Source organism: Sorex araneus, chromosome 9 (assembly GCF_027595985.1).
Source record: "Sorex araneus isolate mSorAra2 chromosome 9, mSorAra2.pri, whole genome shotgun sequence".
In the NCBI taxonomy this organism is placed as follows: Eukaryota; Metazoa; Chordata; class Mammalia; order Eulipotyphla; family Soricidae; genus Sorex; species Sorex araneus.
The window spans coordinates 61,286,119-61,308,424 of record NC_073310.1 but is presented as its reverse complement, the minus strand read 5'-3'; the positions used below and the strand labels follow the sequence as shown (position 1 = coordinate 61,308,424).

The 22,306-nt window shown below is 48.6% G+C and overlaps 1 protein-coding gene across 4 annotated transcripts in view; it reads left to right on the top strand.

Moving 5' to 3' along the window:
- Window positions 1–22,306, top strand: part of CACNB2 (calcium voltage-gated channel auxiliary subunit beta 2) — a 325,617-nt gene that overhangs the window by 89,481 nt on the left and 213,830 nt on the right. The window contains exon 1 of one of the 4 annotated variants that reach the window (XM_055147057.1): window positions 21,362–22,194. The exons of the other annotated variants lie outside the window; for them this stretch is intronic. Within the exon in view, the coding sequence (XP_055003032.1) occupies window positions 22,147–22,194 (48 nt within the window). The 5' untranslated portion in view covers window positions 21,362–22,146. Of the gene's footprint in view, window positions 1–21,361; window positions 22,195–22,306 lie in introns of those variants that run through there. 4 annotated transcript variants of the gene reach the window in all.

The following is a 22,306-nucleotide window of genomic DNA, read 5'->3' as shown; positions in this document are numbered from 1 at the left end:
TGGCCTCTTCCCAGATGAGCTGTGTGTGGCCTGTTAGGAATTCCGTCTCTGGTCTCGGGAGAGGACAGACCTTTTGATGAGTGGAGTCAGTCGCAATTCTAGATCTCTGCAGTGCCGAGTTGGAGGCTTGGGGTGTCTGCTGCAAGCACCACCTTCCTCCGCTCCGCGGGCAAGTCCCTGGCTTCAGGATCCCCGCCCCTGGCGGTGTTTGTCTCCCTGAGCGCGTCCCTGTCTTCCTCCTGGTCTTCGTGCCACCCTCCCCTTCGTGTAGGGAGATCTCTGTGGGTCTCGGGCTCGGCTTGCGGATTTCCACTGGGCTTTCAAACAGCCGTTTCCTTTGACATTCCTCCGAGCATGGCCGTTGATTGGCTGTGTCCCCAGGAAAGGGAGATCACTTCCACCCGTGCAGCTCATCCTGAACGCGGGTCCTCGTGCGTGGTTTTACAAGGCAGGAACAGTCAGCAAACACACGGATCCTTTCTGTTGTTCTATCCAAGTCACAAGCAACAGAGGGGAGGGAGTCATCACGAAATAAGGCCGGGCCAGGAAGGTAGTGCAGCGGGGAAGGCGCCTGCCTTGCACTCGGTCAGGGTTCAAGCCCAGGCACCGCACATGGTCCACCCGAGCACTGTCAGGAGTGATCCCCGAGCACAGAGCCAGGGGTCAGCCCCGAGCACAGCCAGCGTTGGCCGAAATAGTCACCACAACAATCATGATCATGCCTTAGGGCAGTCCAAAAAATCCCCGACTGGTCTCCAATTTAAGGACTATATAAAAAAGAACATCTGTAAAACAGCAGAGTAAGACTGTTTAATAGACAACATAAATGTTGTGTTAGGATGAGTAGTTCATTGGCTTCTTTACAATTTTAGGGCCACATCTTAAGTCAAAACCAATTAAAGAATTGTCTGGACAATGTCCCTCAGTCAAGAGTTGATTGTAAAACAAGTCATAATTAGAATGAAGAGTGTTGATTCGCAGACAGTGAAAATGTGAAAAAGTCTTTCCAGTTTGGAGGCTAGATAGAAGGGATGGGGTTAAAGCACGTGCCTTGTATGCGCTGACCCCACTGGATATGGCCTGTACCTCCACCTCCCTGCAAAAAGTCTCTCGTGTTTTGATATGATGCAAAGAAAATATCAAAATGAACAACAAATAATTATTTGAAAGCCTTACGTAACAAGAAAACAAATAAAAAGGTATCACTGTATCACTGTCATCCCGTTGTTCATCATTTTGTTCAGGCAGGCGCCAGTAATGTCTCCATTCATCCTAGCCCTAAGATTTTAGCAGCCTCTCTTTACTTGTCCTTCTCAATGGTGCCGCATTGGAGGCTCTTTCAGGGTCAGGGGAATGAGACTCATCATTGTTACTGGTTTTGGCATATGAATACACCATGGGGAGCTTGCCAGGCTTTGCTATGAATAAAAAGTTAATCTGGGGAAATTTTTGAAACAAATATGTCAATGAAAACCCCAAATATCACAAAATATTACAAATTGGTGAAACTCCAGCAATAAAAAATTTAATGCAGGAGCTGGAGAGCTAATACAAAGGTTAAGACACTTGCCTTGCACGTGCCTCATTGGTACTATCTCAGCACCAAATGTACTCCCCTGAGCACCACCAGGAGTGATCCCCGAGCACAGGGCCAGGAGTAAACCCTGAGCACAGCTGGGCGTGTCCCCCAAACAAAACAAAACAAAACAAAATGTCTGTTGAATAAATGCAAATAATTTAAAAAATAACTATTTTTTTTAAATATGAAAAGTTTAAAGGCCATGTATTTAAGTCATCTTTGCAGTAACATTGAAACAAATTCCTCCCAAATTCTGGTAGAAATGAGAGTCAGCTACGAAGAATGTGCTGAACGGCTGAGAAAACTCCCTCCACTTCAATATCGGTCCGGACTTACTTATTAAATGGTCAGTTCTGCTCAGACACTTACTGGAGTCCAAAAGCAAACAAGGCCACGATTCTCCAGAGTCCGGGATAGTGAGGATGTGGGTGGTGGGTGGAAAGTTTGTGTTTAGCTGTTGAGCTCCCGGGGGTCCTGACAAGGAGTATTCAAAGGAGAGGAAGCAAGTGCCCTGGGGCTAGCTTCCTGGCACCGGGCTGGCGGCTGGCGTCTGGCGTTGAGCTGTGATCTGAGACGCAGAACTGGCCCCTGCGCTGCATTCCCCCTGGAAACGGTCTCCCAGCTCGCGTGACCCGGACTGCAGGTCTAGCACCTCACCACAAAGGATGTCAAGACTTACAAGCTAGCATGACGATAAAAGCACACAAGGCTCCACGTCTAACAACATGTTAGTGATCTGATGGCCCTCACCCGCTTTCCTCTAAGGATACTTTTTAATAGCATTTCCAGCGGTTTTTCTTAACAAACAGTAGAAAATATATTATTTCAGTCCTGCTTTGAGGCAGGGGTTAGGGTTCGGGGTGAAAAGACCCGAAATATGGTGGTGGGAAGGTACAATGGTGGTGGGATTGATGTTTGAATATTAAATGTAATCAAATATTGTGAACTACTTTATAAAACAACAAAAAAATTTTTTTTAATTTTTAAAAAGCTAGTATGACGGAGCCCACTTGGGACCTCTAGCTGTCCGGGTTCTTGGCTGCAGCCCATGTAGACAGGGATCCTTGAGTTCAGAGATGAATCTCAGATATCAGAATCATCTGAAAGCTAAACTTTGAACTGTGAGGCCCTGTCTTACCTCCTGTGGAGGGGGGGAGGGTGTTCATGCAGGCATCCCCAGAGAATACCTGTTTCCTGGGGGGCAGTGACCTCTGTCATTTCACCAAAGTATGCTTATATGCGTGTGTCTGCGTGCTTCAGAGAGGCATCAGCCACGCCGCTCCTTGCCCTGGGCAGGGACTGTTAGGTCCGCCTCATCAATCTTTGTAAAAAACTAAGGCTCGCCGAGGACCAAGCTAGTTGCTGATTAGTTACCGTTTATTCAATCTTCAATCTTTCTCAGCTCCGCACTCCCAGCTCCGGCCTCTCTCTGGGTCTACTGCTCAACTGCTGCTTCTCTCTGGCTTCTCTCTCTTCTCTCCTTGTCTCTCTCACCTTGCCCTCTAGGCTACAACCAGCCAGGTAGCAAAATCAACATAAGAAAGCCCTTCCTGAGGGCAGGGCACTCCAAAGCCCTTCCTCACTCTTAAGGTTTTTTTCTTTTCCTTAGTCCAGGAACTTATTAACATCTCAATACTAGTTATTTTTGTATGGACATCGCAAGGGATACATTGAGGCTTGCAAGGCAGCTCTCCTGGCAACATCTTGCCACAGACTCAGACCACAGCACTCAGGCCAGATTAATCATTCCTCACCCTAGCAGGGTCCAAATCTAGTATCACTGTTTGGATCATGACAGCATTTGTCCATGATCAAGCTCTTAACTTATAGTTAAGCATTAGGCACTTTGGCCAGGCCCATCTCGATGCCAGGGTAGCACACAACTCACCGCTTGCCTTGGGTCCTTCTTGTCCCACGTCGGGACCGTGCTTTGGGGGTGCTAGGAAGTAAGGGCAGCTGAGGCTTAGGTCAAGAGAACAGATGCCCTGGAGGAAAATATCATGTAGAGTCAAATGACTCCCAGGTTACAAAAGCATAACATTTGTTAAGTCTTCCTGTGCCCATACAAAAAGGACTTGCTCTGAATAAACTATGCAAAGGACTCAAGGAGAAGAGAAAAACAGTATTTACAAGTCAACAGAACACCAAGAAAGAAGCTACAAATAAACAAAGAGGAATAGGAGCACTGTAACGGGAGTAACCCAATAAACCTAAACTACTGAGGCTATGTTATCCTACAAATCTTCATGTGGGAGTTTTTTGTGTTGCGTTGTGCGTTGGGGATGGATACCCAGGGGGGTCTCCCAAGCCCTGGCCACAGCGTCCAGAGGCTCACGGGGCTGACTTCCGTGCAAGGATGCAGTGTGGTGAAGGCCCTGCAGTGTCCAGGAGTACCTGGGCCACCTCGCGCTAGGATCCCGAGGGGCCACACCCCGAGAGATCTGGGGACTGCGTGGTGCTAGGAATTGAACCAGGTGGGTTTCATGCTCCCTGTGTGCCTACCCACTACACTACCTCCCGGCACTTCGGCCTCGGGCTCTCTCTCTGTGGACCTGCGTCCTGTCACCGAGCCTTAGCTGCTTCCCGCCTGAAGTGTGGCTTTCACGGGTGGGTTCCCAATGTCTGCACGGCCTTCCCGATCCTGCTGTCAGCCTCGTGCTGGAGGGCATCGGGCAGTGCTGGGACATCTAGAAATGACTCAGGACCCCTGCGTGGGGCTGACGTGTGCCTTGGATCCGGTGGTTCTGGACCCGACGGAGGGGTGATTTCTCCAGGGATTCTAGCGGGTGAGCTGGAGGTGGGGTGACTCTCCTCGACGGGTCCTCAGCAAGGAACGAGGGAGAGGCAGCCGAGGAGCAGGGAGAAGGCGTGGGTGGTGCTGGCCAGGGCAGAGGCAGCGTTTGCTGACCGTCAAGGCGGAAAGGGGCCTGCGCCAGGAAGTGCGGGCGGGAGTTCCCGGAAGCAGATTCTCTTGTGGACTCTCGGGAAAGTGCGCAGCCTTACCGACACCTGGGTTTTCTGCCCCGGTCAGTGTCGCTTTGGACCTTTGCACCCTGTGACTGTAAGAGGAGTTTGGAGCTTTTTAAGCCACTGGGTGTGTGGTTGTTTGCGAGAACAGCCAAAGGACGGGCCCACAGAGGTGGGGGTCTTCAGGCTGTAAACAGCCTCCTTTGGGTGCTGTGAGTGTCTAGATGGCAGGTGGGGCTGCAGTGGGGGTGACGAGGCATCGTGCTGCTTCCCTGGGGCAGCTCAGGGCCTGGGCACGGGGCTTGAGTCTTGTATTTTGACCGAAACTGCACAAGGTGTGCTCTGTCTTCTGAGGAGCCTCCGAGGCCCTGGTTCCCCTTCCCCCAGCAGCAAGGGTGCGCGTGCGAGGGAGCGCTCAGGCTTTCGGTTCCCGGGGGTCCCAGGGGAGGAAGGCGTCGGGGTTGGACTGGAACCCTCTGGCTTCCCCGGACACACCCAGGACTTTCGTTTCTCTTCCTTGGAACTTGCTTTCGAACAAAACAATTCTCAGAGCCCAGGAGATGGCTCACGTGGTCGAGCACGTGGCCTGCATGGACACGGTCCTGAGTTGGGGGCACCCCAGTGGTGCTTGGGGGATCGTGTGGTGGCAGGAAAGGAACTTGAGCATCCCAGGTGCTAAGCACATAAACTGGCACCAGAACTTTCTCTCCCGCTCCCTCACGAAGCTCCCCAGAGTTGGGAAAGAGTCCACGGTCAAGGGAAGAGCAAGAAAGAGCAGGAGCTCACGGGGAGGAAGGGTATTCGGGAAGGATGCCCTGGGCTGTTCCGGTGCTAGAATCTAAGACTAGCTCGTGGTCCGGTCGCAGTGTCCCCCCAGTTCCTGGGAGCAAGGCCTTACCTGAGAAGCTGGAGTTTGCAGTGCTGAGCCCTGAAGCTGGGCCTACCTCCTTTCTCCTATCTTTGCCCTCTGGGTGAGCCCTCTGCGCCCTCTCCCACGTTGCAGATGGGTGCACTGAAAGGATTCCAGTGAACTGCACTGCACTGTAGCACTGTTGTCCTGCTGTCCATAGATTTGCTCAAGCGGGCACCAGTAACATCTCCATTGTGAGACTTGTTGTTACTGTTTTTTTACATATTGAATATGTCACGGGTAGCTTGCCAGGCTCTGCCGTGTGGGTGGGATACTCTCAGTAGCTTGCTGGGCTCTCTGAGAGGTCAGAGGAATAGAACCTGGGCCAGCCATGTGCAAGGAAAACACCCTACCCACTGTGCTATCGCGCCAGTCCTTCCAGTGAACATGGAGAGAAGATACATAAAATTCTCATATAAAAAAGCATGTATAAAAATCTTCTTGTTATAGCTAAGAATAGTAGAGATAAGTACCAGGAGGTTGGCTCCAAGGCTTGGGAGCTGGTCCCACATGCTGGAGGAAGGGGCAGCTCGCATAGAGAAGAGAACACCAGGTCAAGTGTGGTTTGAGGATGCGCACGGGATGGGAGACGCGCTCTGAAAATAGAATGTAGACCAAACACGATGGCCACGCAGTGCCTCTGTTGCAAACCACAACACCCAGAAGGAGAGAGACAGAACAAGGGGGAATGCCCTGCCACAGAGGTGGGGTGGGGTGGGGGGATGGGGTGGGAGAGTGGGAGGGATACTGGGAACATTGGTGGGGGGACTGGGCACTGGTGGAGGGATGTAAACAAAATGCAAACATGAAAGTTCACAAGTTTGTAACTGTAACTTATGGTGATTCACTAATAAAAAAAAAATCTTCTTGTTATTCTGCTCAGTACCCTACAAGGTCCCCTGCGCCTCATCAGAAGTGCTCCCTGAGCACAGACCCAAGTATGGCCCCTGAGCACCACCACGTATACTTCATGCCCAACAAAGAGTAATTCTGTTTCTTCTTCTTCCATGTATGAGCAAAGGAACAGGAGAATAAAATGGACTGGATTTCCTTAGAGTGGGTCAGTTTGCAACATGAAGTATTGAATCGAGGAAGATTGCTAGAGGTGTCTGATCACTCACCACATTTATTCCTTCCATCCCACCTTTAAAGAAAACCCCAAAAAACAAAGAACACAGCCCCCACCATGTGGACTCACCCACCAGCCTGCTCTCCGTTGTTGACCAAATCTCTGAGGAGAGGCACACCAAACGGCTGAAAATTCATGGACACGTTGGTCCCCTGGCAGAAAACTCTGGGGCACCTCGAGAGGAGGGGGACCAACACCAGCACCCCCACCCCCACCACTGCAGCCATGACAAGGACCCATATGCACCGCTTCAGGAATCCTCTCTGCAGAGACACCAAACTGTGAAAATTTTCAGGTACCCCAGTACCCAGGCTGAGAACTCCGGGGTCTTCTCGGGATAGGGGCAAGCAGCCTCTGCCCCTCCTTCCCCCCATCTGCAATTTTGGGAGCCCCAGAACCCATGCCCCCCTCTCACAGCTGCCTCTCTCATAGATCCTGAGGTCTCTGGACCCTGTCACTGCATATGCAGCCGCGGGACACCTAACTCCTCAGTACTGAATCCCAGTAGGAGCACACCAAACTAGCCAGGAAAGTAACGGAGAAACTAAAGGCAGCAAACACAGACAATAATCCAGAAGGCTCAGCTAGCAACAGACAGGAATGTTTAGACAAGGACCTAACAACCCCATATGATGAGATATGATAATTTTCACATGAAAAAGGATCGATTAAAAAAAACAAACTTATCGATTATAAAATTGGAGCTTTGTTATCTAATCAATTTCAACTTTAGAATTGTATTAGCAGTTGTGGATTTTTGTCTACATTTAAAGTAAATGAATAGGGGCCGGAGCTATAGCACAGTGGGTAGGGCGTTTGCCTTGCACGTGGCTGACCTGGGTTCGATTCCCAGCATCTCATATGGTCCCCCAAGCACCATCAGGAGTAATTACTGAGTGCAGAGCCAGGAGTAACCCCTGAATATTGCCAGGTGTGACCCAAAAATCAAAAATAAAATAATAATAATTAAAAATAATTTAAAATAAAATAAAATGAATGAGCATATTAATGGAATATAAAGTATATGAATGGAATATGAAGTAACATAATAGACTGACACCTAAGGATAGTAGAGATAAGTGCCAAGAGGATCACTCTAAGCTTGGAAGCCAGTCTCACGTGCTGGGAGGGAAAAGAAGCTAGGATAGAGAAGGGACCACTGAGTGAATGATGCTTGGAGGGCTTGCTCAGGATGGGAGATGCATGCTGAAAGTAGGCCATGGACCAAACATGATGGCTGCTTAGTACCTGTATTGCAAACCATAACACCCAGGAGAGAGAGTAAGAGGGAATGTGCCAGGCATAGAGGCAGGGGGAGGGAAGGAGTGGGGGTGGTGGGAGGGATACTGGCAACATTGGTGGTGGAGAATAGGCACTGGTGGAGGAATGGGTACTTGAACATTATATGAATGAAATGTAATCGTGAAAGTTTGTAAGTCTGTAAAAAAATTAAAATTAAAATAAAATTAAGACAAAGAATTCTGTAGTTAGGCACTTTTCTTGTTACTTTCCAAACTAAATCTATCAAATAAAAAAAAACTGAATTTCAGTATGTAAACTGAAACATAAAAATTCGACAGAAAAGCCTCTGTTCCCCAGAGTCTATTAGTTGATGTCAGAAGCCAAATGAACATTCTTTATGGAGGAGGAAAGCTGTTTATATCAAACATAATGGTTTTGATCTTTCAAAAAGGGAAAATTCATGGTTCAATTATTTCACCTTTCAAACTGTTTGGCTCATAAGTGAGAACAAAATATTTCTATGGTCTGATAATGAAGAAAATAATTGGGCAAATACACAATTTTTGAAGTACTTTATCCCTAATCAGCTGACTTTTCCCAAGTGCGACTCTTCCTGTCTTAAATTGGAGAAGACTGTTCTTCGCTTCCATCCATCATTCTTGTAGTGTTCTCAATTAATTGACCCAGACAGGGAAAGAGAAAGGGAAATTATCTCATCCATCCCTTTGTCTCCATAGAGCACCATTGTTAGTACAGTATTATTAGAAGAGGCCCTTCTTTTGGAGACCTCTTTAGAATGCCTATGATCTCATTTTACATGTCCGATATGACTCTCCAAAAACCTTTTTGTTGTTCTGTTCCATAATTCTATATCTCTGCAACCAACATCTGACATCGTTCGCCAGCTCCCTCCCCCCCTCCCCATTATCCTCCCTTTTCTCCTTCCTCTGCTTGGGTGCCAGGATCCATGCATACACCTTCTCAACTCTCTTTTGCTCTCTCTCTTGGGAGACCCCAAGCCGGGCTAAATTGTTCATTGACCCTGCCCTTGAACTTGAGTAGATGAACTTGTTTGTGAGAAGAACCATAACCGTGATGACTGGTTTTTGTTAAGCTAGTGACCACAGATGTCAACCTCCCTTGATCCTGCCTATTATCATCATTTACCTGGTCTTTCTGCTTGGTCATTTCTCAAGTGACGCTTTCTCACCTTTCCCTTTACCATCATCTTCAGCACTTTCTTCCTTCCTTGTTCTCAGTTAATGACTTTCTAATTTCATCTTTGAAAATAGCGACTCTCAAAAAGATCTTCCTCTTCCTCCTCCTCCTCTTCCTTCTTCTCTTCATCCTCCTCCTCCTCCTTCTCCTCCTCCTCTATTTACTCTTCCTCCTCTTCCTCTTTCTACTTATATTGATTCACTGATCCCCAAATGCTCTGTCTTACTTCCTTTTTGGGTGGTTGAATCAGCTGAGTGTCCATCTCAGCTCACCCACATTGTTTGGGCATAGGTTCCATCTCCTCCATCCAACCAATGACTTTGCTTCTGTAAGTTCTATGTGGTCTTTCCCAAAGCACTGCTCCTGTCCCTCTCCTATCTATTATACCTCCAATTTAGGAGGGAAAATACAATCCATTTTCATAGCTTATTGCAGCCATGTTTGCATGCTCTACCCTTTGCTAAGGAAAACCTTGAAGAGGTGAGCTCTGCTCACAGAATCAACTCGTTTTCCTCCTCTCTTGTTGGAATTTATTTTGACCAGACTTAACATAGTCCCTCTACAGAATCCACTCCAATTACAGTCATCTGTGGGACCCCCTGCCCAGGTCTGATGGTTGGCATTGTATTGAGCTGGAGCTGGGCATCGTGAATCCCTTCCCTTCCTGCAGAATCATACTCGCCTTCCTTTGCGCTCCTGCACAGGTTACTCCTTCGCTGGATTTTCCTCTCTCTAGCCTTTCAGTGACAACCCTGTACTGAGAATTCATTCCAGACGTCTGCGTTGTGTATCTCTAGGGAATAGCACCAAGGCACATGGTTTTGAAGGCCATCTGTATGCTGAATTTCAAGTTTATCTCACATCCCCCTCCTCTCTTCTGAACCCTGGGATTATGCCCCAAATTAAACATTTGTCATCTCTATATTGAAAACTAGAGGCCTCTCAAAATTAGTTTTCTCTGAAAATGTGCTTTGTTGTTGGCTTTTTGAGTCACTCCCAGTGGTGCTCAGGGATTGCTCCTGGCTCTGCACTCAGGAATTACTGCTCAGGGGACCATATGGGATGCTGAGGATCAAACCCGGGTCAGGCATGTGCAAGGCCTACCCGCTGTACTATCGCTCTGGACCCTGAAAACATTTTTGTTTGTTTGTTTGTTTTCTCCTCCAGATCTGCACCTCCTCTCAGCAAGTGGAATAGCAGTTACCCAGCTCCCCCTGCCCTCTTTCCCCAACTTGGGATCATTCCAGGCTCCTTTCTGATTCGGCCTCTAGCCTCTTTACTAACTCTGCTTAAGAGTATACCCAGAATCCTACACTTCCTAAGATTTTCCCCCACTCTGCCTTAGGCCAAGCCCTTCTCTCTCACCTGAACCATTCTCATGGTCTCCAAATCATCTCCTCACACCCACTTTCCCACTTGAAGTCTCTGTACAGCAGACAGAATGGCATCCCCAAGTTGCAAACCATGTACCCTCATCACAGCCCTCCAGCGATCTTGTCACCATTCGATAAAATCCAGCCCATCGGTGACCTCAAGACCACTGGCTGCTCACTGGGACAGTCACCAGTGTCTTTCTTCTTGCTGCTTTTCATGCATCCCTTTTTGCGTGTTCATTTGGGGGACACACCTGGTGGTGTTCAGCAGTCACTCTTTTCCTGAGACTTGGGGTTTGCTCCCAGTGTTGCTTGGGGGACCGTGTGGTGCCTGGGGCCCAACTGAGCTCTCCTGCATGCAAAGCACTGCTTAACCCATTCATTGAATCACGGCTCTCGCCTCAAACCCAGTGTGTGCTGGCTGTATTCACTGGCTTTTCACAACCCAAGATGACCTCATGTCTCTTTGCCTCACTTTAATCATTTCAAAGCTCCAAGAAGCTGTTCCAAGTAGTGTTTAATGTAAAATAAAACACCCCCCCACACACATAAAACACACAGATACACAGACACACACTTTATCATTTTTTATCCCCCTTCACATGATGCAGCGAAGTGCGTGCTGATGCTTTTTAAATATTTGCTACCCTACCCATTGCCTGCCTGGGCTTAGGAGAGGAGAGATTCGGAGTTGCTCATTGGAGTGCCTTGAGAATGTAGAAGGTGACCTGAAACGTGGAAGGTCAAGAATGTCAAGAGAGACAAGAGAGAGTCAGTGGAAAAGTAGACACACACACCCTCATTATTCACTCAGTAAATAATCAAAGTCTTGGCTTAGACCAGTAACTCCTGTTTATTTCCACTTTCCTAGAACCTTTCTCTTCCGCATCAGTGGGGTGTTTCTTCCCTGCCCATCTGCAGGAGGCCGTTTGCTGGCTTTTCCTCCTCTTCCCTTTGTTGTTGCTGTTGTGATGTCTGTGGGGCTGGGTGGGAGGGGGGGAGGGATGTGACCACACTTGGCTCAGCTACTCGTGACACTGCATCTCACACAGTGCCAGTGCCAGGGTCTCACTGGGCCATTAGGGGTCGTGCCAGGGAGTGGACTGAGAGCCTCTCGCGTGCCAGGCAGATGCACCACCACTGAGCTACTCTCGGGGCCTCTCACCTTATAGGTTTAATCCTTTTTCACTCAGGAAACTGCATCAGACTGATGCATAGCCGCTTGTCTATGGGAATGTGATTTTTCCATTGTTGTGTATGATGAAAAAATCTTCCCTTGGCAATTCATTATTGTCGTGTGTGTGTGTGTGTGTGTGTGTGTGCTTTCATATGCTCTCATGTTTTGCAGTGCTGGGGATCTCATTCAGGACCCCCACATCTGCAAAGCCTGCACTTTACCACTTGTTCACACCCCCTGCGGTATCTTTGTTTTGTTTTGGGGGGTCATGCCCAGCAGTGCTCAGGGCTCTGTGCTCAGGACTCAATTCTGGCAGTGCTCAGGAGACTACATGGGTGCCAGGGACTGAGTCCAGGACTCCGCTGTGCAAGGCCAGCACCTTTCCCACTGCATTATCTGTCCGGCCCCTCCCTGCTATATTTTTAAAAATAGAAGCATTACTCATCTTTTATTTTTTGCAGTTATTTTCTCAAAAGGGATTCTCATGTTCATTAAATTTGTTTTGTTATCCTTGATGCCTAGACTTCGTGGGACGTGTTTTCTAGCTCAAGTAAATTTAAAGAGATTAATCTACTCATTTATTTATCCAAACAACCAGTATTAAAACCCTCTTATGTACTCACAGAAGAACTTGTAACGTGCCCAGCAGTAGTAAAAGTGTGTTTGTTTTCAGTGGTGAACTAAGTAGGAAACAGAAAATTTGGCAATCTGGAGGGAAGTTCCATTAAAATCTCAACCAAGTCTACTCAAAATCTGACTCTAAATAACACTTTTTTACTTGGTACCTAGGTGGAAGAGTTAGTATTTTGTGCAAGTATTTGATTAAGATTTTTTTCCCCATAAATTGTGCTTAAGTGACTATATGCAGAGTCTTTGTACCTGGGCCATTTCCCGTCTGTTCTTGGCAATATACCCTACCGGTCTAATGTATTCACAGATGTCCCCCCATCACCCCCATGATATTCTCGAATTGAAGGTGCCCGACCCCCAAAGCAATTCTCTTATATTCTCCAATAACTAAAGTAACTTGTAAATACTCGATTTCATATTAGGTTAGAAAAGGATGGGTCTACCTGCTTTTGTTTGAGGACAAGAGGAACTAAAAATACATTGAAAACTATAAAATATAAAATGGATACAAGGTGACGTTGATATATAATACAACAACCTATTTTTAGCTTGCTAAGTGATTGTGAGCATCTATTCTAATATGGAGATTTAGTCATTTTATGTAATTCCAATTCTCCTAAAATAAAGAATGATAGACAGAAATTTTTCTGTCCTTTTTTCAGCTTTGGTTCCTGTCAAATCCTTCACAAACAATCTGAGCAAAATGGGACGATCAGTCAATTTAATGAGCAGCTTCAAAGCCATCCGTGTTTGATCGCTGTATTATACTTCATTATTTTTTCTCATCATCTTGGTCTATGGGCCATACCCCTGCAATGCTCAGGGGCTACTCTCAGCTCTGTGCCCAGGAATTGCTTCTGATGTTGCTCAGGGGACGATGTGTTCCTGGAGTCGAAACAGGGTCCTTACTTACAAAACTGGAGTCCCAGCTCCTGATTCCATCTCTCTGACCCTGTTGTACTATTTGCACTAATATTTTTGACTCATTTCTCAGCTCACCCTCAGCTTCTTCATTGTTCTGAACTGTCCATTGCAGAATGCCTCAGCAGACAGTGAGCCCGGCTCCGAGCTTTGGACAGAGTGATGCATAGAGACATAAACTCTGCAGAAACTTGTCTCCCCTCTAGGGCTCTGATGTAGGATCAAAATCAGGGCACATTGGAGCTGGACACCTTTATCTTTGCCATTTTCCTTCTCTCCTGAGCACCTCACCCAAAGACCTAGCTCCTTGCAGGTCAAGTTCCTGTCTCTCCCTGGAGTGTTCTTCCCCCCAGTGTGTCTGTCACTGTTTATCAGTGCCTTTCCCTCCCCCTCCCCTCCCTCCCCACAGGACATTGCTGCGTCTCTGGCCGCACACCCAGGGCCAGCTTCAGAGAGCGTCTCGTCCTTCATTCACATCCGGGTTGATCATAGTGTATTTGGTAGATCACATTGAACTCCACACTCCAGCTGCATTTCCTGGTCATCTAATATTTCTCAGGCACCATCAGAGAGAAACAGGACCCAGGGGACGGGTTAGGAGCCCACAGAGGCCGCCACTGTCTCAAACACTGGGCCCTGAGATCACTTAAGTAGCACCTTCTGTGGATCCAACATGTTGGGTGCGTGCATGCCCCCACCGGGGCTCATTCCCTCGCACCACATGGACCCCTGAGCACCTATTACTGGGCGGAGCCCTGGAAGCCCCTGGCACCACTAGCGTGGCCCAGATAATCCCCAGCACCATAGGACCTGAGCATTGACCTGCTGGCCAGTTGGCCGAGTAACTCGGGGAGGTCTCAGAGCCCTCTGGAGGCTGCTGGAGATGCCCCCTGAGAATGAAAACGCAAACCAAAATCAGAGCATTTGCCTGTTCTTCCCCCTGTGGGACAGTGAGCCCTGATCCCATGTTCAGTGGAAGGGGATCTAGGGCCTTTCTCAATTTTTTTCTGTATTAATAGCACAAGTCTGTTTTTTCTTGAGGTAGTATTGCTTAGCAAGATTTCTGTGCTTAGGGATACAGTTCCACACCTCTTCAAAATGTTTGTGAGCACCAAAGTCCATGGGAAACCCCCCTCTTCCCATTGCAATTCTCCCCAAAACCCCCATTGGTACCCTCAGTTATGAGATAGGGGATTTCTCAATTATGAGAGTCCAAGGGATTTTTTTTCCATTTCTATCTATCGATCGATATATAGATAAAAATATATTAACATACACACACCAATCTTTCCTTCCATTTGTTGTTGATGCTACGGTGACAGGGGGCCCCACACATCCGAGTGATCCAGCCTCCAGCTGTTGCTGGCACTTGGCTCTGCCACCCCCTTCCTTTGCTCCCACCTCAGAGGGAAACTGTCCAGGATTCTGACTCTTTCTTCACCCTGTGTGAATGCATCAAAGGCCAGGAAACCGGTCTGGTGAATGGTACTCAGAAGCATTTTATTCAGGTAAAGTGAATGATATACTTTTCATTTAAAAATAAATAAATAGGGGCTGGAGCAATAGCACAGCAGGTAGGGCGTTTGCCTTGCACACGGCCGTCCCGGGTTCGATTTCCAGCATTCCCCTATGGTCCCCTGAGCACCGCCAGGAGTAATTCCTGAGTGCATGAGCCAGGAGTAACCCCTGTGTATGGCCGGGTGTGACCCAAAAAGCAAAATAAATAAATAAATAAATAAATAAATAAAAATAAATAAAAGACTTAGGCTGGAGAGATCATTCAGGGCTTAAGGCACTTTTCTTGCCAGCAGCTGACCCTGGCACCCATGTGGCCCCCTGAGTCCCGCCACTCTGAACAGGGATGCTGGTGGGTGTGGCCTGGCGCCCCTCCCCTCACTCACACTCAGCACGGGAAGGAAGAACTGTGAGTCCAGCAGATCTGGCTCCAGTCTGGCTGTTCTGTTCCAGTTGTTTCTGAGTTGCGTCAGAAAGATAAGGATCAAGGGTTATTTGCTTGTCCAGAGATTTTTTCGGGGGGGAGAAATTAGGGGGTTATGGCTATTTTTGCTTGTTTCTTTGGGCAGGGGGGTGTATCCGGCCGTGCTCAGGGATTACTCCTGGCTCTGCACTCAGGAATTATTCCTGGTGGACTCGGGGAATCATATGGGGTGCTGGGGCTTGAGCCTGGGTGTGCAAGACAAATTGGTGGAGCGTTTCCCTCTCAGGTGTGAGGCCTGGGTTTAATCCCCGGAACTGCAAAATTTATTTTGAAAGTACAGTTTGGGAACCAGAGAGACTGGACAGCAGGCAGGGGGCTTGCCTCACACGCTGCCATCCTGGGTTGGATCCGCTGAGCACTGCCGGAGTAATTCCCGAGTGCCGAGTCAGGAGTCAGTCCCAAGCATCATGGGTATGGCCCCCAAACATGACAAAGCATAAAGGAATGGCAGGAGCCACAGGGAAGCAGGAAAGGGGGATCAAGAGTTGAAGCAAAACAGGGGCCGGACGCGGGGAGGGTGTTTGCCTTGCACACGGCCGACCCGGGTTTGATTCCCAGCATCCTATATGGTCCCGGAGCACCGCCAGGGGTAATTCCTGAGTGAAGAGCCAGGAGTGACCCCTGTGCATCGCCGGGTGTGACCCAACAAAGGAAAAAAAAAAACAAACATAATCAACGCAAACCAGAACCTGCCAAGGACAGTGGTGAACTTCACTAAAAGACCCCAGAATTCAGAAAGCTGTATTTTGTTTCTGTTTCCAGGCCATGCCCTGTGGTGCTCAGAGACTACTCCCAGCTCAGTGCTCAGGGCATGCAGTGCCAGGGATGAAACCCAGGCCTCCCGAGTGCCGGCCCGAGTCGGTCTCTCACACGGTGTTTCTTCTGTTGTTTTCTGTACTTGCACCCACCCCTGTTTATTTCCCAACCATCTCACAGACTCATCCCCGATGCCGTCCTCCTGCCCCTCCAAAGACAGCCCGGGCTGACCGGGATGCGGGCAGCAGCTGCCTGGCCAGGGCCCTGCTCCCGCCCCTGGCCCCCGTCCAGGCCCACCCTGGCTCCGCTGCCCAAATCTCTCAGAGGGCGCCCAGCCCTCTCTGTGCTCGGAAGGGCCGCCCGCAGCTGTTCGCCTGTGGAGCTGAAAGAAACGCAGCGTGGGCCCGAGGAGCTGCCACTCGGCCAGCCTGCCTCTCCGGGAAGAGGCCTCTCCCCTCCGCCCGCTGCCGCAGCCCAGAGCGCTCCCTCTGCCAGGGAGACCTTGGGGAATGACAGCCCTTCTCCGTGCTGGACGCCTGCCCTTCGCCCCCCGCACGACAAGCAGGGGGCTGGAGGGGCTCTTGCCCACCCTCGGGACCTCAGCTCCACAGCTGTCTCAGCACCATGCCCCCCGCCCCTCCGACTCCGCTATAGCTACAAAGACTCAGCTCTCTGTTCTCACAGTGCTCTGTTCTTTCTCTCCCGGAACACGAAGTGTAGGGGCAGATTTGGCCCCGCCAGTCCCCCTGCCTGGATTCAAACCTCGCCACAGTCAAGGGCCACGGTCCTTTTTTTCATCCCTTCGTCACTAGGGTCCGGCAGACCTGTGCCCATGGAGAGTTGCTCTCCGTCCCTTGCTCTTGTCCCAAGAGCACGTGGCCCTGAGCTCAATGAGGAGACTTGGGCGGTGCCCTGCAGGAGGCCTTGAGGCGCTGGTTGGTGGAGTTCTGACCCCAGGCTGTCGAGGCGGAGTGCTCAGGCCAGAGCGCATGCTCTGTGCCCCAGCACAGAGAGCTGCAGGCCCTCGGGCAGAGGCTGGCACCCCGCTCCCCCCCCCCACACTCACACACACACACACACACACACTCTCACACACACACACTCACACACTCACACACACACACTCACACACACACACTCACACACTCACATACACACACACTCACACACACTCACACACTCACACACTCACACACACACTCACACTCACACACACACTCACACACACACACTCACACACTCACACACACACACACACTCACACACACACAGAGTCACACAAAGCTACCACCAGCTCCTCCTGAGGAAGTTCCGTTCTCTGTCAGCACAGAGTTCTCTTGAGAGAAGCAGTTCCTCCGCTGTCCCCCATCACCATGCCCACGGGTCCCTTCTCGCAGTGATGTGGGATGAGGAGAGGGGCCGAACTCACTCTCACCCGGGAACTGGCTTAGCAGTGGAGCAGGAGCCTCCTGGTGTGTGTGAGGCCCTGGGCTCGATCCCCAGCGTCTTGGGGGGAAGAAAGACTTCTACTTCATAAAGATGGTCCAGAAATAAACCTTCTGGGCGTTACCAGCCTCTCACGTGAATATCATGTGCGCTTATCTGCACTTATGTTTCATGTGTGCCTTTCACCATTCTAATCTCATGGACACTTTTTCCCAGGGGTGGGTGCGGCGGGGAAGCTGGGGCCTCCCCAGCAGTGCTGGGGGTTACTTCTGGACCTGTGCCCAGGGGGCGTTGCTGGCAGTGCCCGGGGAGCACTGTGGTGCTGGGGATAGAGCTTGGCAGTGCCTTCACCCGCTGTTCTCTCAGCCCCTCGTGGATACTTTTTATTGTTCGATGTTTTGTTTGTTTGTTTGGGACCACACGTGGTGGTGCTTAGGGCTTCTCCCTGGCTCTGTGCTCAGGGATCTCTCCTGGCCACGCCTGGGGGACCATATGTGATGCAGGAGATGAAACCTGGGACGCCGTGTGCAAGGCAAGTGCCCTGCCCTCTGTACTATCTCTCCAGCTCTCAGGGATACCTTCTTATTTTTTTAATTTGGAGGGAAAAGGGAGCACTGGAGAATAGAACCCAAGATGTCATTCGTACGAGGCTTGTGCTTTACTACTGAGCCATATCTCTGGCCTCAATATCTTTCACATTATAAGGAAATAGCTCACTTAATACCTCATTGGGTTTGTGATTTAGCTGCATGAACCCGGCTCACAGTTTTATTGACTATTTGATGTTTTGCAACTAGACGTTTATTCAGACAACTATAGATACTCAAAAGCTTCCAAGTTCTCTCAGATATCTTACTGTTGACTAGTTTAATGCCAAAGCATCTAGATATATCTCCCCCATATCTTAATGAATCAACAGATAATTCACAATTAAATACACTAGTAATTCCAAGTCATCAGATTAGAAAAAGTCAAGGCGTTTGAGGGTGATGGTGAAGGTATTTCAGCAAGGTGGGGTCAGGGACACGCTCTGATCTTCTACTCTCTTCCTTTCCCTTAACACCCCCCACCTACCACACGCGCGCACACACGCATGCGCATACACACCACTCCTTTGCCACTGTAGTTGGATTCAGTTAATAGTCATTTATTCCAGAAACACTGTGAAGCACTTTCCGAGCACATGTGGCTTTTAACCAGGTCCAAAGAAAAGCAGCTTAAACACCACAGGGTTTATTTCTTTTAGATATTCTTATTTCCAGATCTAGGGACCCGGATCTTTCCATAATGCTGCTCCATTCTCCTGAGTGGGTTCCATCTAGAGATTGTTTCCACTTCGCATGCTCTACCAGACCAACCAATGAAAGAGAGAGAGAAAGTGAGAACGAGAGAGAAACAGAGATAGAGAGACAGAGAGACAGAGACAGAGAGAAACAGAAACGGAGAGACAGAGAGACAGAGTGGGCACGGCATGCTCTCCCTCCAAGGATCTGACTGTGGCATAGGCATATGGCATTTCTGCTCCCATCTTGCTGAACGGGATCTGGTCACGTGGCCATGCCACATTTCAAGGGAGGCTGGGATGCATCCCCTAGCTCAGCACCACTATACATCTCAGTCCCTAGAGCAGACACAAAGAATGGATAAGGAAAGGGCAGCGTTGAGTCTCTCTTTGTCAGGCCTACCACATGCCCATGGCTGCATAAATAGCTAGAAATACTGGGGTGCATCAGAACTGCGTGTGGGAAGGGGTGCAGGGCATCGTGGGAAGCTTTGGACACATTCTTGTCTATCAGAATTATTCAGTAGTCATTCTTGGTTAATCAAAAAAACGTTCTTCTTTTCATACACTATAAACAAAATTTGCTCTTCATATCAACTTGACATTTAGATCCACCCTACCCCCCAAATGTGGGGTTTCTATCCCCATTTTCCACATATCCACAGTCTTTCCACCCTGCCTCTCACATTATGACTTAGCACCCGGGGGGAGCTAGAAGTGTGTCGGTCTCGATCTTTTCTCTGTTGTGTTAAAGTATCTAGACATATATTGAACCATATTTTATTCATATCTCTATTTCTTGAACCCAGTGAAGTACAGCCAAGTAGAAGGAGCTTGATAAATTGTTTGTTGAATCAAATTAGCTAGTACTTGGCATCCTTACCTGGATTCTGACCGCCAAGGTGGGGTGGAGGGGAGACGGTACATGGTTTGGAATCTTTCTCATCCTACGTATGAGAAGACTATAGCTGCTCCAAAGTGCAATGAATCCCAACTCAAATTTGGCATTTTCCTCTTCTGTCTAACTTGGAGTTAATTTGTGGCTTTTAAAAAAATTTCTATTCACTTATTCTAGCAAATGCGTGGATGAAGTGTTCTTAAGGGAAAGCATGATTTGAATGCTCTATTCTCTTTCTAGAGTTCTCCCTGAAGTTATTTTAATTATCAGTGAAGTTCTACTGAAAATGTAGCTTAGATGATCCAGAAAATGTTGATACCTCCACCCCATCCCTGACCGACTTCAAAAGTCAGTTTGCATTGTAGTCCAGATCATTTATTCTTATTCTAAGTTTCTAATATTTAACTAAAATTGTAATCTTATGTAAATAATTTAGTAGTAATTTAGTTGACTACTTAAATTTAGTAGTAATTTAACTGGCTAAATTTATTACATAATAATATAGTTTACTAAATAATAATTTAGTTTGCTAACTTAGTAGTAATTTAGTAACTCATTAGTAATAATACTAACTTAAATAGTAACCTCATAATAGTACTAACTTAAATAATAACTTTATGTGTAGTCTCTTTATTAGTTCCCTCTTAAACCTACAAGCACGTGGATGATTATTTAGTATATAAGAAAACCAGGGCCGGAGCAATAGTACAGCGGGTAGGGCGTATGCTTTGCACGCGGCCGACCCGGGTTCAATCCCCAGCATCCTATATGGTCTCCCCAGCACCGCCAGGAGTAATTCCTGAGCACAGACCCAGGAGTAACCCCTGAGCATCACTGGGTGTGACCCAAAAAGCAAAAAAAAAAAAAAAAAAAAGAAAGAAAGAAAACCAGACAATTGTCACAAGAACTTAAGTTGTACTAATTACTATGTGTGCATGCTACTGTTGCTTATATTACTTATAGACTAAATATGTGACTCTTTGCTGTTAGATTCCTTTAATTGGCTGAATAAGAACAGTGAACTGAAGCAGGTAGTTTTGATTTTCCAGCTCTAATAGCCTCTAGAACTATTAATAGCATCGAGTTGTTAACTCATACATTTTAAGAAAATATTGGCCTTCATTGAGAGTAATAGGTTTGGGTTGGAGAAATAGCACAGCGGGTGGGACACTTGCCTTGTGCTAGGCTGACAATCCTCAGCATCCCATATGGTCCCCCCAAGCACTGCCAGGAATGATTCCTGAGCACAGAGCTAGGAGTAACCCCTGAGCAACGCTGGGTGTGGCCAAAAAAAGAAAAAGGAAAGAAAAGTAATAGGCGTGCATTGTCCCAACATCTAAAGGACACAATGACGGGTGATTCTATCTGGGACATGGAATAACTGGCAAACCTTAGATGTTGCCAGTGTATAGGGTGATTTGCATATGAAGGTAACTGGGGAACAATAACTGTGCCCCGCTTCCCAGTCATTGCTCATTCCAGCAGTGAATCCCATGCAGATTTATAGTTGTGTCCCCAAATGCCCAGTAATCTTGACTTGCAGGTGTGACACGCACCAGGTCTTTGGGGAAGATTGTTGTGATTAGCTCAGCCTCTGCAACCTGTGTCTGTGGAAATGACTAGAAATTAGAGCTGGCAGGGAGGGCTTGTGGCTGTGATCTCATGCTTGGAAGGTGGTCTGAGATGCTTGCCTCTACATCATAGGTGATATATTATCTAATTATTTCATTAGGGCTGACGCTGATCTCATTTGCTTGCTGGAGTGATGCTTCTTTCATGTGCTCTCGGGGAGAAAATGAATAATGCGAGGTGGAGGGGGGTGGGGGGAGGAACCTGTGTGCTGGCTGGCGGGCTCCGATGCAGGGAGCGTGGAGGGAGAGCCGGGGCCAGAGGCCACGCCAGCAAGCCCTTTCTCCAATTCACGGGAAACGCGTCCTGCGAGACACAAAGCGTCTGACCGTCTGGAGGGAGGTCCTGTAGTCCTCGCAAGTCTAGACTCCGCGTTTTTTTCCGGGAGAGGGAGGAGGGAGAGACAGCACCGCTTAGAAGTGCCCCGAGTGCTCCGGAGGTAAGGGGAGCCGGGCTGCTGCTGTGATCTGTGCATCGGCAGGAGGAGGCAGGAATGGCAAAGCGGCCGCTGCAGCTGCCTTCTCGGGCGCAGTCACAGCCACAGCGCCAGGGCTAGGCCGGCGAGCAGCGGGATCCGCAGGCTGGGGGAGATGCAAGATGCCCTGATGTTTGCGAATCTCTCCAGCTGACAATGGCTATTGACAAGCCCAGAAACTCTCCTGCCCGGGGCCATCGCCGCTTGTTAGCAGTGGTCTCTTCGGGAATATGAAGCATCTTTCCGGGAGGTTTCTAGTCCAGAGACAGTAAGTCCCTCAAGAAGAAGAGATCAGATTACCCCAAACAGAGAAAACAAAGTTTGGGGCCGGTCTGCCAGCCAAGATGGTGTTTTTAGAAACTACCTAGGAGACAGAAGCTAAGTGTTGATTTGTCCAGGCGTCTTTTCTTACCTGGGAGCGGAAGGTGGGAAGAAATGGACAGAGGCTCTGAGAAGGGAAGGCTCAATGCGCCTCAGTGAAGCCGCGCGCTGACTGCATCCTGCACCGGCTCTTCATGCAGTGCTGTGGGTTGGTACATCGGAGGCGAGTCCGGACGTCCTATGTGAGTTTCTGTGGCTGTGGAATTGCAGTCAGGAGCTGCAAATCCGATCTGTGTCTGTCTGGTGCTTGTTCCCTCTTTCGGAGGCTTTTTTATCCCTGCGCGGGGGATCAGC